Source organism: Sturnira hondurensis, unplaced genomic scaffold (assembly GCF_014824575.4).
Source record: "Sturnira hondurensis isolate 20B ecotype Veracruz unplaced genomic scaffold, ASM1482457v3 Scaffold0000880, whole genome shotgun sequence".
Classification (NCBI taxonomy): domain Eukaryota; kingdom Metazoa; phylum Chordata; class Mammalia; order Chiroptera; family Phyllostomidae; genus Sturnira; species Sturnira hondurensis.
In genome coordinates this window covers 3,962,914-3,977,457 of record NW_028073511.1, presented here as the reverse complement: position 1 = coordinate 3,977,457, position 14,544 = coordinate 3,962,914, and the positions used below count along the sequence as shown (strand labels likewise).

General features: G+C 52.6%; 1 protein-coding gene across 1 annotated transcript; it reads left to right on the top strand.

Moving 5' to 3' along the window:
- The first annotated feature begins 1,863 nt into the window (after window positions 1–1,863).
- Window positions 1,864–14,504, top strand: PEX6 (peroxisomal biogenesis factor 6). Its single transcript, XM_037052957.1, has 17 exons — window positions 1,864–2,834; window positions 5,057–5,220; window positions 5,921–6,004; window positions 9,371–9,473; window positions 9,556–9,689; window positions 10,358–10,469; window positions 10,838–11,046; window positions 11,386–11,581; window positions 11,749–11,825; window positions 11,984–12,116; window positions 12,201–12,406; window positions 12,540–12,601; window positions 12,856–12,964; window positions 13,265–13,381; window positions 13,507–13,584; window positions 13,721–13,860; window positions 14,049–14,504. Exons 1-17 carry the CDS (start codon window positions 1,953–1,955, stop codon window positions 14,183–14,185), a joined length of 2,943 nt encoding a protein of 980 aa, XP_036908852.1. The 5' UTR covers window positions 1,864–1,952; the 3' UTR covers window positions 14,186–14,504.
- Window positions 14,505–14,544: the final 40 nt, after the last annotated feature.

Genomic DNA, 14,544 nt, shown 5'->3' with positions numbered 1-14,544 from the left:
CATTCTCTATACATATATATTCTCATACACGTATACATTTTTAAAATATTTTATTTATGTATCTTTAGAGGGGAAGGAAAGGAGAGAGGGAGAGAAATATCAATGTGTGGTTGCCTCTCGTGCATCCCCTGCTGGGAACTGGCCTGCAACCCAGGCATGTGCCCTGACTGGGAATTGAATCCCGATTGTCTGATTCACAGACCCACGCTCAATCCACTGAGCTACACCAGCCAGGGCTTTACATTTATTGATTTTAGAGAGAGAGAGAAACATCTATGTGAGAGGGAAATGTTGAATGGCTGCCTTCCACATGGGGTCCAAACCCAAAAACTAAGCATGTGCCCTGACGCAGAACTAAATGCTCAACTACCTGGTACAAGGGATGATGCTCCAACTGGCTGACCCATACTGGCCAGGGCTACCTAGTACATTCTTGCACGCTTCTGTGAAGATGTAGAATTGGGCAATTTCAGGTTTAGAACTAGAGGTACCTCTGGGAACTATAATCAGGCATTTAAAAATATATCTTCTGTCCTGGCTGGTGTAGCTCAGTGAATTGAGTGCAGGCCGGCGAACCAAAGCATCGCTGGTTTGATTCCCAGTCAGGACACACGCCTGGGTTGCAGGCCAGGTCCCCAGCAGAGGGCAAACAAGAGGCAACCACACATTGTTTCACTTCCCCTTTCTCCCTTCTTTTCCCTCTCTCTAAAAATAAATAAAATCTTTAAATATATATATAATATATATAAATAAAAAATATATATATAAAATCTTCTTGTGGCTTTAGGGATGGAAATACCTTATAACATGTAAGTCTCATATTCAACTCTTGGATTTCCAAGAATGCATAATGTTCAGAGTAGAAGACTGCCTCAAGATGCTTGATGTGAAGGAAAGGGGAAAGTTGGGAAGGAGTAGCTGGAAAAGAATGTAAGGTCCACAAAGACTAGATTGCCACCAACCAATCCATTGCTTCTAAGTACAAATATATTGTTAATAACTGGAAGTATGGCCTACCAGTGTCTTGTACAGAGCAAGGGGACAGAAACCAGTATGGGATCCAAGTGACAGAACAGGCAGGAAACAAGCTGTTAGTTTGGCGCTCATGACTGAAGCATTGAACCCCTGTCTTCTGCCTGCTCTGCTGTCCACTGTCTCCCCAAGCTAGAAACAGGAAATGGATCTCGGGTTTGTAAGGATTGGCTGGGGGAGAACAACTGGTTTTGGAGGATGGAAAAGCGAATCTGCTTTGTCTTTGCTTCACGCTTGGTGGGAGTAAAGAAACAGGACAAGAAACACTGGAACGTGGGTTTTGTGTAGGATGTGTGGGAACAGGTGTGGCAGCACCAAGCACTCCAGGGCCACATGAATCACACTCAGTAATTCAGCCAGCAGGCACTACATATCCATAAGCATGTCAGAGACAGTCTTATAATCCTACCTCTCCCTTCTGCAACCTTCCCACAACCCCCAAACCTCACTGCCTACAGTTCCACAGTGGAAACAGTGGGAAGTGTAGAATTTTTACAGAGGAATGCACTCCTTTCTTACCGCTCCACCCACAGCTCCCAGCCCCAGGCCGAAGCTGGTCCACGGATGGCTGACCCTTCATTGATCATTCAATAAACTGTCAAGTATATGCTATGTGTAAGGTAGTTGAGAGGACGTTACTTCCCTAGCAGGCGAGAAAGGCATATTCCCCGGAAACAGTTCAAAGGACGTGTGCGTAAAGACCTTGCAACCGCGGTAATTAGGTTACCGCCACCGACGCGCTATTCAGGTCTGGCCGGGGGGCAGCTCAGCCTCTCGGAGCAAGCGCGCTGCACTCGACGCCCCACCCACTCGCCTCGCACCTCCCCCGACGGAAGCGGAAACGGCGTGCGCGCCTGTGCTATCCGGCTCTCGCTCCGGAAGGTGCGCTGCTTCGCTTTCCTCCCCGGCCTTCTGTCACCATGGTGTTGGCGGTCTTGCGGGTCCTGGAGCCTTTCCCAAACGAGACAGCCCCTTTGGCGGTGCTGCTGCCGCCTGGGGGCCCGTGGCCTGCGGCGGGGCATGGCCTGGTGCTGGCCCTGCGGCCTGCAGCGGAGAGCCCGGCGGGGCCGGCGTTGCTAGTGGCGGCCCTGGAGGGAACCAGCGCAGAGACCCAAGAGCAGGGTCCTGGGCCTCCGCAGCTGCTGGTTAGCCGTGTGCTGTTGCGGCTTCTGGCCCTGGGCTCTGGCGCGTGGGTGCGGGCGCGGCCTGTGCGGCGGCCCCCGGCGCTGGCCTGGGCGTTGCTTGGCACCTTCCCCGGGCCGGGGCTCGGACCGCGAATCGGGCCGCTGCTAGTGAGGCGCGGAGAGGTCCTACCAGTGCCCGGACCACGGGTGCTGGAGACGCGGCCGGCGTTGCAAGGACTGCTGGGCCCAGGGACGCGGCTCGCTGTGACTGAGCTCCGTGGGCGGTCCAAACTGGGCCCGGAGACTGGGGACAGCAGCCAGCCCACACCCCCGCCCTTGGTGTCCTTCTTCGCGGCTTCCGGTACAGTCCGGAGACTCCGGGGAGTTCTGGGAGGGACTGGAGATTCACTGGGGGTGAGCCGGAGTTGTCTCCGTAGCCTCGGCCTCTTCCAGGGAGAATGGGTGTGGGTGACCCGGGCCGGAGAGTCAACGAACACTTCCCAGCCACACTTGGCCACGGTGCAGGTCCTAGAGCCTCGCTGGGACCTGTCTGAAAGGCTGGGACCCAGCTCCGGGCAACGGGGAGAGCCCCTCGCTGATGGACTGGCCCTCGTGCCTGCCACTCTGGCTTTCAATCTCGGCTGTGATCTTCTAGAAGTGGGAGAGCTCAGAATTCAGGTAGGATATAGGATTGAGGTCAGGAATTCTTATCCCCCTTATCCCCCCTTCTTTGTTTTAACTGATTGGAAGACCTGAGCTGTGATATTGAGGTCCCGTACTCCTTAGATCTTGGATTTTTCGCTTAATGTCTCAGCTTTATTCATATTCTACGTTCAAAGTATCATTATCCTCCAGAGTGTGGTGGTGCATGGGAAGGGCTGTCTTCTATTCAGGTGAAATGTGAGATGCACAATGTATTAATGTATACCAGGGGTATACATTAATCTCAGTCTAATCAGAGACTTGTTGAATTGCTACAGTGTATCCAGTATTGTGCTGGGTAATATGGAGGATGATACTGAAAGGCTTTTGCCCATGCTCATCCTTGGCTTCAAATTCCTTCCTATTCTTCTCACCTTTATGTGTTAAAATGCTACNCTATTCAGGTGAAATGTGAGATGCACAATGTATTAATGTATACCAGGGGTATACATTAATCTCAGTCTAATCAGAGACTTGTTGAATTGCTACAGTGTATCCAGTATTGTGCTGGGTAATATGGAGGATGATACTGAAAGGCTTTTGCCCATGCTCATCCTTGGCTTCAAATTCCTTCCTATTCTCACCTTTATGTGTTAAAATGCTACCATCCTTTCCTTCAAAGTCCATCTAAAGATACCACCATCTTCACAAAGCTTTTCATAATTTCACCATCAACACTTTAACATGACATCTTTCTATAGCATTTTGTTTCTTTATTTTTTAAGATTTTATTCATTTATCTTTAGAGGGGAAGGGAAGGAGAGAGGGAGAGAAATATCAATGTATGGTTGCCTGTTGTGCATCCCCCCTTGGGAACTGGCCTGCAACCCAGGCATGTGCCCTGACTGGGAATCGAACTGTGACCCTTTGGTTCGCAGGCCCGCGCTCAATCTACTGAGCTACACCAGCCAGGGCATTTTGTTTCTTTTTTATGGCGTTTATTTTATTCTGCCTTATTGTGTTCATGTAATCTGTCTAATCCCCAATTATATATTGTAAATTCCTTGAAGGGAGGGTTCTTTAATATGTTTGGTGCCTAGTGTTTCATTTTAATATCTTTTTTTAAAGAAGTTTCTCTTTTTTTTTAATTAAGATTTTATTTGTTTATCTTTAGAGGGGAAAGGAAGGAGAGAGGGAGAGAAACATCAATGTATGGTTACCTTTCGTGCGTCCCCAGCTGGGAGTTGGCCTGCAGGGAACTGGCCTGCAACCCAGGCATGTGCCCTGACTGAGAATCGAACCGTGATCATCTGACTCGCAGGCCCGTGCTCAATCCACTGAGCTACACCAGCCAGGGCTCATTTTAATATCTTATTAAATACAATAGCTCAAGTGAGATTCTTGGTTTCTGCCTTTAAGGAGGTTACTTCAAGAAGATAATTGTATTGGGGGGGGGCAAATATATCCTCCCAAATGTTTAATGTTTAGTTAAGCACCTAGATGGATAGTTAGGCCTGCACTGTCCAATATGGAAGCAACTGTCCACTTTGTGACTCTTTAATTTAAACTAAATAAAGTTAAAAATTCAGTTATTTGGTGGTTTTAGTCACATGCTGAATGCTCAATAGACACATGTAGATGTAGAACATTTCTATCACAGCACAAAGTTTTATTAGATGATGCTGGCATGCCCAGTTAGGGGCATGCGGTGTCAAGAAGAGATACAAGACATGCATGAATGGGAGCCAGGAGTGGGTTTCCTTCTGAATGGGGGAAAAACTACTGCAGTCCTCAGACTGGAGCTCATCCAGCTAAACCAACCCTTTAAGCTTCAGCGAGATCGTATGCTTTTCCCACAGCCTGAATTCAAGAGTGTACCCACTAATGTCCACTCAATATCAATCCCAGTGACTGCCTGGTGCCATTCAAAGGATGGTGGGAATTAAATGTCCACCATTCTAGTGGCTCTGGCCCAACTTAAATATAAGCCTCAGAAGGGGGAACTGGGGAACTTTACTGGGGAACTTTTTGGAACTAATGTCAGAAAAGTCACAGAAACCTCTTTCTGGTGCTCACTAGGAGAGGTTTCTGTTTTCTAGGGAAGATACTGGTATTCAGCTCTGCTACCCTAGGCCTCTCCTTCCATAAGCCTTGTGGGAATGAAAGAGGATGAAAGTAGAAATACTGGCTGCTAGGAGATAGGGCAGAGTGTGACTCTTTGGAAGAAGATTATAAGGTGGTGGATATTTCTTTCATAGAGATACTTGGAAGGTTCCAGCACCCCTGAAGACAAAGGAAGCTGCTCGGTGCTGCCTGGGCCTCCATTTGCCAAAGAGCTACACATCGAAATTGTGTCATCTCCCCACTACAGCACTAACGGGAATTATGACCATGCTCTTTACCGGCACTTTCAGACACCCAGGTTAGCTGGCCATACCCCCCCTCCTTTTTTTTTTTACGATAGCATCTTTTTTTTTAGGAGGATAGCATCTCACCCTAGTTGCTCTCCCATCCCATCATACCTAGATCCATGCGCCATGGAGCCTCCAATTTTAAAGAGCCACATTTTAAGCAATACTGTGGCTAGAAGCCTCTTGGCATGTCAGACACTAGTAGAGAAATCTGGACATTTCCAAACTGAGAGACTGCTTTGGTTTGAGAGGGCTCCAGGAGAGCCAGGATCCTGCTTCACCCCTCTCTGGTTTCTTTCTTATTCTTTTTTTAGATTTTATTTATTTCTAGAGAGTGGGGAAGGGAGGGAGAAAGAGAGAGAAACATCAATGCTTCCTCTCACATGCCCCCTGCTGGGAACCTGGCCCACAACCCAGGCATGGGTCCTGACCAGGGATTGAACTGGCAACCCTTTGGTTCGCAGGCTGGTACTCAATCCACTGAGCCACATTAGCTGGGGCTCTCCCTGGTTTCTGATTCCCCTTTCTAGCCATTTCCTCCAGTTCATTCTAGGTCAAACTTGTTCTCTGGGCAACTGCTTGGGATCTCTGGGTGGGCAGTAGGCTCCCAAGAACTAGTCTTTTTGTTGGGGGTGGGAGTGGGGAGGAACATATCAGGAACATGCTCTTGACTCCCAGTGTGAGCTGACCAGGGCCACTGCTGTGTTACAGGGCAGTCCAGGAAGGGGATGTTCTGTGTGTGCCAACAGTTGGGCAAATAGAGACCCTGGAAGGAAGCCCAGAGAAACTGCCCAGGTATGCAGCTGTCTCCTATATTTCAGCTGGAATTCTTAATCTGGGTGCAAGAGTTCTACATCCCCCTCTTCCCACGTGGTATGGAATGATTTTGTGCATAAGAACATTATGTTGCTACACACTTTTCTGGAGAGAAGGTATGCAATCTTCAGGTTCTCAAATAGGCACATGACTGAAAAAATGTGAAAAATCACTGCCTGCCAGCTTTGGGAGGGGTTTATCCTCAAATTGAATGGTGGTCCTAGATAAAGTAAAGCATTTAAAATAACTTAATGGCCTAGACCAAAGTGGAATACCTTTTTTTCATTCTCAATCACAACGTTGTTTGGGCCAGGATTTGGGCCATACCTCCCACATACCCAATGGCAGGAGACCCTAACTGTTGGAGGTTACACAGCCTGCTTCTCAGTCTTATGTCCCAAAAGAAGGAGAGAAGGATCGTGCTGTCCTTGAGAGCCTTCTCTCTGTCCTTTTCCTCAGCCGAGAATGAGAGATAGAGCAGAACTGAGCCAAGGTACAGTCTCTGGACCTTAAAACAGGAAGTCCAACCTTTCTGTTGACTCTCGACCCTGGAAGTTTCTTGTAGAATCGTCAGGCAAGGAATTCAGAGACTGCTTTGGCCTTATGTGACCGGTGAAGAATATGAGGCCCCTATACCCCAACCAGTCCCTCTATTCAGGACTGATTTCCTATAGCAATTTACTAGGAGAACACAACTGGTAGATACATACACCCAACTTTCAGGGAAATCTCAGTGAGGTGGTGGGACCACCTTGCGGGAACTTGGGTGTAAGAACCATCAGGACCAATGTCTTGGGCCAGCCAGCCAGGGTCGTCTTCCCAGAGAGAGACCTCGTGTCTGGCCTGATTTATCCTTGACTGACATACAGAGTCTGGTTCTGGCCATTGCCCAATCTCAGGGCTGTGGTGGTGCCCTGAGAAAGCTCATGGCACCTCTGAGCTTTCCCAGGTCAAATCTACATCGGGCTGGGTGGAAAATGCCATGCTGGCACATTTCAGTCACTTCCTCCTTCTGTCTAACATCCTAAATATAGCAAGTGTCTGTGAGCTGGCTTTCTGCAGGAGAACTACAGAATGTCTGCCCTTCGTACTTTCGAAGGAAAACAGGCACTGGGCCCTCCTGAGACAGCAGCAAGCCAATCCTGTTCCTGGGTGTCTGCCAGTCTAACCTTGTAGAGATCTGTCTCCCTCCTCTGGGTGCTGAGCACATCTTCCCCCTGTGCAGGTCCTGGAAAGGGGTGGGGATGGGTGGCTGGGTCCAAGGACAGATGAGGATAAGTGCTTTAGCCCTCTGCCCTGGACTTGGTAAGGGACGCTCTGCAGGGAGCTTCCTATGATAGAGTAGCAGCTTTAGATTCTACCCTGTGTTCTGCTCCCCTAACCAGGCTGATAGGAGCCTGCTCCACTGTCTCCCATCTGGCTCTTAAAAACATAGTCAAGTGTTTTCCAGCAGAGTCCAGATATATTCCAAAGTTCCAGAGTCCACTATATTCCACAGTCCGTGAAGTGGCCCAACCGCCCTCCAAGGAAGAGAGGAGTCTTTCCCTAGCCCTCCAGTGCAGTGCTGGTCCTCCTTGGGCCCCCGTGCTGGCCACATGCACTATGACTCAGGATGTTGGCATTGAGTGAGAGCCTAGGTTGTAGACCCGCTCACTGTTTACAGTGATGAATAGTGAGACACTTTTCCCTGTGTACTAGTTCTTAGCATAATCACTGCCTACTGTAATGGTTCCAAGAATTTCATGGTCCTAACGTGGTGTGCTTCCCCTGCTGCCTCGAGTCGTTCCCACCCCTCCCCATGTGCTACCAGAGGGAGCAGCTTTGTGACCGGGGGACACTGTGAGCAGAGGAATTAGCACCTTGACTGGACCTTAACCAGGTGGAGGCTGTAGACTGACTCTCACTGCCTTGCTGCCTGAGGATTAAAGAGGGGAGTGATTCGTCATTTCTTTATCTGGAAAGGTGGGCTAGTAACTGCTACCTGCAGTAGCAGCAGCAGGAGGTTGAGTAACCCTGATACACTCTGACACTGGGCAGTGACTGTGTAGTCCTGTTTATGACTGGGCGGCTTTTGAAAAAGACAGGTGCCTGAGCCCCACCCCAGACAGGTAGGGGAGAATCAGGTGAAACTGGGGCCTGTGCAGTCTTTTGATTTTTTCCCAAAGAATGGGGAAACATTAATTTTTTAAAAATTATTTACTTCAGAGGGGAAGGGAAGGAGAGAGGGAGAGAAATATCAATGTATGGTTGCCTTTCCTGCGTCCCTTGCTGGGAACTGGCCTGCAACCCAGGCATGTGCCCTGATTGGGAATCAAACTGGTGACCCCTTAGTTTGCAGCCCGCACTCAATCCACTGAGCTACACCAGCCAGGGCTAATTTTTAATCGAGAAATAATTCATATATCATAAATTCATGCTTTTGGAATGTACAGTTCAGTGGTTTTTACTGTATTCGCAAGGCCGTGTAGCCTAATTCCAGGACATTTTCAGGACCCCTAATAGATACCTTGACCCGTTCTTGGCCACTCCCTACTCCCTCCTTGTTTCAGCCCCTGGCAACCACTTATCCCTAAATGGAATTGTGTGAGAGATGTTGATTTTTAAAGGTTTCACAGTTCCAGTTTCCTTGGATTATTAGTGTCTTTGTTGCTGATTTCTAAGAGCTTATTTATTACTAAAATGTTAACCATTTCTCATGCATTGCAAATGAAGTTCCATGTTTTTTTGTAATTTTGCTGTGGTGATTTATTTTTTGGTTGTACAGAAGTTGTGTATTGAAGTATGTTCTGCTTTGTCTTTTTTTTAAGTTGCACATATAATTCTAATGTGCAGCCCAAATAGAGAGTCCTTAATCATTAGATGTCATTATTGAAGAATCCGCCTACAGTAACGTTTTGTGGATTATTGACTAAGAACCAAGGGCCCTTCCCTCTGAGGTTTTGCCGGCATAGGTGGGTGCATGCCTGGGAGAAAGACTGTATTGTGAAGCCACTGGAAATGGCCAGATGACCACTGCTCCAGGCAGCACCGTCTCCCATTGGAGCGAGCGGGTAGGCCATTTGCCTAGGCAACCTCCTACGGCTCTCTAAGGTTGCCATGTGGGATGTGGAGGACGGGCATAGCTCTGGCCCTCGAAGTGAGTGTGATCCAGTGAGAAAGATAAGTAGGAACATCTGCTTTTCCCCTACTCTCCCCCAGCCCAATCCCCAACATGTCTGGGTACTTTTTTGTGCTGCTCTTGAGTTTGTCCCCACAGTGGACCTCTGTAGTGGAGACAGCCACCTTGTCCTTGGGGAGGGGATACGTGGGTCTGGATCTGGGATTCATTGGGCCTCTTTCCTACAGGTGGCAGGAGATGTTCTTTAAAGTGAAGAAAACAGTTGGGGAAGCTCCAGGTGGGCCAGCCAGCACCTACCTGGCCAATACCACCCACACCTCCTTGTATTTGGTGAGGCTCTGGGGTAGGAGTAGACCTGAGGAAAGGAGTAGAAACAACTTTTAGAAACTAAGGGTTCTCACGCCTTTCGCAGGTGGGTGCCACCCTGAGCCCTGTCCCGAGGGTCCCTTCAGGAGAATGCAGTCTCTGGAGCAGCTTATCTCCTCCAGGCCTGGAGGCCTTGGTGACCCAGCTGTGTGCTGTCCTGAAACCTCGCCTCCAGCCGGGGTGAGTGAGGCTGCAGCCTCAGAGAGTGAGGAAAGCCTGCGTGCAACATCCCTGGGTGTGGTGGGTGGGCAGCAGGCTGGACACGTAGTTCCTAGTGCCCCGGTGGAAGCTCTATTGGGGGAACCTTCCTCAAGCCATTATGCCAAGGCCACTAGCCCACACGCTTTCTGTCAGCCGATCCCCAGACCCCTTTCCTAGGATAATATCCACCCTCCAAGGTTGGCTGTGGAAGAAGACTCTCCACCAGGGACAGCTGTCTCTGAGACTACTTTTGCCCTTGGGGAGCCAACCAGTCATCCCAACCTTCACCACCCAGACCCTGAAATACGCAGTCCCCCACACCACTGGCCCAGGTGTAGACACAGACCCCGCCCTGATTCCGATATGGTCCAGACCAGACACAACAGTCAAGGCTTTATTGAAAACAGCAGCGACGAAAGGGACTTAGTCCTGGCTGCCGGACTTGGCTGTTTACTCTTGGCACTGCCAGAGCACCACAGGCGGTGTGGGAAGTATGGCCTCACCATGTGGAGACAGCCCTGGGGGAGGGGTGCCTCAAGGAGGGAGAAACGGGGTGTCTGCGCTCTAGATCCAAGGGTACCTCTGTTCCTGGGGACACCTACGTTCAGGCAGAATGAAGGAGATGAGTGTCTGTTCTCTGGCTGCAGGGGCGCCCTACTGACAGGAACTGGCACTGTCCTCCTACGGGGCCCCCCGGGCAGTGGGAAGACCACAGCAGTTGCTGCTGCCTGCAGCCGCCTTGGGCTCCACTTACTGAAGGTGAGGGTACCCAGAGGGTAGAACCCCAACTGCTTCCCCTCCCCAACCCAGATTCTGCCTCTCCCTCTCCCCTCTCCCTTCTGGCTACCAGCCTGGCCCTGACACTTCAGGCCAGTGGGTCAGCTATTTTTCCATGATGCTCAGCTCCTGAGAGATGATTTCAAGGAGGGGGTTTCAAGATTTTGGTGGACAGTCCAGGGAGTGAGGTTGGGATAGAGAAGATGTAGGACTTGGCCAGCATTACCTTCTCCCTCCATCCCTGCCCTTCAAAAAGAGATGGCCTGCACCTTCTTCAGACTCCTCCCCCCATTCTCCTGCCCCAGTCACACCTGCCCCTGCTCACAAGCCCTTTGGGACCCCCTCCCCAGGTGCCCTGCTCCAGCCTCTGTGCAGACAGCAGTGGGGCTGTGGAGGCAAAACTGCAGGCCACCTTCTCCCGGGCCCGGCGCTGCCGGCCTGTGGTTGTGTTGCTGACAGCCTTAGACCTTCTGGGCCGGGACCGTGATGGGCTAGGTGAGGACGCCCGTGTGGTGGCCACGCTGCGTCGCCTCCTCCTTGACGAGGACCCCCTCACCAGGTAATGTACAGAGCCAGGCCGCGCCCTCCTCCCTCTCCTCAGCCTTTCATCCTCTCGCCCTCGCCAGCCAACCTCGACTGCCAACTTGGCTGCTCTCCCGAGGAGCTTAGGGACGTCAGAGGGAGAAGGATGTGGCCCCTAGTTTTTCTTAGGGGACATTAGGACACAGGGTCCCCTCAAGGAATTCCCATGGAGCCCCATCCAAGAAGCCTTGGGGTGCTCATCTCCCTATCCCATCTCAGCACCCACCCACCTCCCCGCCCTTCTGCACCGGCCTCAGGCCTAGCAGTGCTCAGGGGCTGCCAGCCACACTCTCCCTCAGTCCCCCTCTGCCTGCAGCTGCCCTCCACTAATGGTTGTGGCCACCACAAGCCGGGCCCAGGACCTGCCTGCCAACGTGCAGACAGCGTTTCCTCATGAGCTGGAGGTGCCTGTGCTGTCAGAGGGGCAGCGGCTCAGCATCCTGCGGGCCCTCACTGCCCGCCTCCCCCTGGGCCAAGAGGTGAACCTGGCACAGCTGGCTCGGCGGTGTGCAGTGAGTACCTCGTTCTTTGTCATGGGGACTCACACCCACTGCCCTGCCAGTGAGGGCAGAAAGCCCCAAGGCATCAGTGTTGGGCCTCTCCTCCAGCTGGGGGACCAGCCGCCAAGAGCTCCTGCCTGCTGCACCCTGTTCACCTGTCCTTTCCTGTGGTTCCCCAGGGCTTTGTGGTAGGAGATCTCTATGCCCTTTTGACCCACAGCAGCAGGGCAGCTTGCACCAGGATCAGGAACTCTGGGTAAGAAAATTGGACACAGAAGGGCAAAGGAGACAAGAGGAAATAATGGGTGGTTGGGGCCTGGTGAGGAAGGGAGTAGGAACAAGGACCCGGGTGGGGAGAGGGGAGAGAACCTCCCGTCAGGTCCTCCAGACAGGTTCCTGAGTTTCTCCTTGCAGTTTGGCAGGCGGCTTGAGTGAGGAGGATGAGGGGGAACTGGTTGCTGCTGGCTGTCCTCTCCTGGCCGAGGACTTCACGCAGGCCCTGGAGCAGCTGCAGTCAGCTCACTCCCAGGCCATCGGAGCCCCCAAGGTAGACACATTCCAGGCCCTTGGAGGTGGGACCTGAGCGTACCCGCCCGTGCGTACCCGCCACTGTGCACTTTGCTTTTCCTAGATCCCCTCGGTGTCCTGGCATGATGTAGGCGGGCTGCAGGAGGCGAAGAAGGAAATTCTGGAAACCATCCAGCTCCCTCTAGAGCACCCTGAGCTTCTGAGCCTGGGCCTGCGGCGCTCAGGCCTCCTGCTCCATGGGCCTCCAGGCACTGGCAAGACCCTCCTAGCCAAGGCAGTAGCCACTGAGTGCAGCCTCACCTTCCTCAGGTGGCCAGGGGCCCTGAAGGGGTGAAGGGTGGATTGAGCGCTGCACAGGCTGGGAACCAGCAGGGCAGACCGAGAGGCCAACAGTGTGTTCATGCACCTAAACAACCATTACCCCCTCAATCCTCTCCCTCAGCGTGAAGGGGCCAGAGCTCGTCAACATGTATGTGGGCCAAAGTGAGGAGAATGTACGGGAAGGTGAGTGGACAGAGCAGGCCTTCCAGTCCCTTCCAAACCCTGGAGGCCCGTGTCACCCAACCCCCTCGCCTTGCCAACCCTCAGGCTGCTGGTGGTTATTCCTACTCTTCCTTTCCACAAGTTGGGTTCCTGCCAGTGGGGCCTATCACCTGGAGTGCTAGTTATGATTGTTAAACCTGGGTTTTCTTCCCCCATATCCTGATTTCAACCCCCCCTGATCATCCCCCTCCTGTGGGCCCTCTCTCTCTCCTCAGTGTTTGCCAGGGCCAGGGCTGCGGCTCCATGCATTATCTTCTTTGATGAACTGGACTCGTTGGCCCCAAGCCGGGGGCGGAGTGGAGACTCTGGAGGGGTGATGGACAGGTGGGGGTGTGGGCCAGAATGGAGCCTGGGGCCCAGGACCGAGGGATGGGAGATGGGCGGCAGAGTCTTCAGAACCCAGAGTCCCTGCCCTCCGGCTCGCAGGTGGTGTGGTGGAGGACAGGGGGTGTGGGTGTGGGTGTGGGTGTGGGCCGCTGAGGAGAGTGGGCACCTGCACAGGAGGGTACACAGGACACGGCTGAGCAGGGGCCCTGAGGAGAAGGCCTGCAAGGAGAGGCACCACAGGCAGGCGGAACCTGAGGATAGGCCAAGGACTGTCTCACCTTCACGCCTCCTTTGCAGGGTGGTGTCTCAGCTCCTGGCGGAGCTGGATGGGCTTCATAGCACTCAGGATGTGTTTGTGATTGGAGCCACCAACAGGCCAGACCTCCTGGACCCTGCCCTTCTGCGGCCTGGCAGGTGCGCACCCTGTACCTCTCCTCTACCACGCCCACTTAGGCTTGTTCCTTGAGCCCGTCCTGTGTCTTCTCCACTCACCCTGATGCTGGGCTCCCTGACATGTGTGCCCACCTCTCTCCTTAAAGATTTGACAAGCTAGTGTTTGTGGGGGTGAGCGAGGACCGTGCCTCCCAGCTCCGTGTTCTGAGTGCCATCACACGCAAGTATGCCCTGTCAGAGATGCCCAGGGGGTTCGGGCCTTGGGCTGGTTGGGTAATAGTGCAGTGTGCAGAATAGGCTGGTCCAGGGTGCCTTTGGAGAGAGTAGGGCATGCAGGGTAGAACTTTATCCCCACAACAGGTTCAAGTTAGAATCCTCTGTGAGCCTGGTGAACGTGCTGGATCACTGCCCTCCCCAGCTGACCGGTGCGGACCTCTACTCCCTCTGCTCTGATGCCATGACAGCTGCCCTCAAACGAAGGGTTCAGGGTCTGGAGAAAGGTGAGCCACTTGCCAGCCTCAGAGGTCAACCAGAATGCTAGCGGGAAAACCAGGCCCAGTTCCAGATTGCAGAGGAGGGACTCTGGGCGAGAAAGTGCTCCTCCAGGGAGGAGCTTGCTTGGGCATAGCTAGAGTTTGCCAGCGGGGATGGGAACCCTGGCCTCACCTTCCCCCTGGCATCCCCCTAGGGCTGGAGCCTGGGAGCTCAGCGCTGCTGCTCACCATGGAGGACCTGTTGCAGGCTGCCACCCGGCTGCAGCCCTCCGTCAGCGAGCAGGAACTGCTCCGGTACAAGCGCATCCAGCGCAAGTTTGCTGCCTCCTAGGAGCCTCCTACAGTCCGGGACCCAACCTGCCTACTGTGCTGAAGGTACCTAGGTATCTCCAGAGACCTGAGACAGCAAAGAGCTCTTTCCCAGGCTGCTGCCAACTCCTCTGAAGGCTGCCTATCTCCAGGAGATCCCCTGGGTGCCAAGTGGGGGAGTCCTAAGAGATTTCAAGAGGCATCCTCTGTCCATTTTTCCATGCCAGCCCCAAGACTGAGGCCTCTCTGCTTAGGTAGAGGGGTGGGAACCTGGAGTTCTGGGAACTGGGCCTGGAGGGAGCCTGGTCTGTGGCTGAAAATAAAGTGTATGCTGCCCTCTGCTGGTGGTGTGGTCTGAGAGATTGGTGTGGTGTGGGGAAG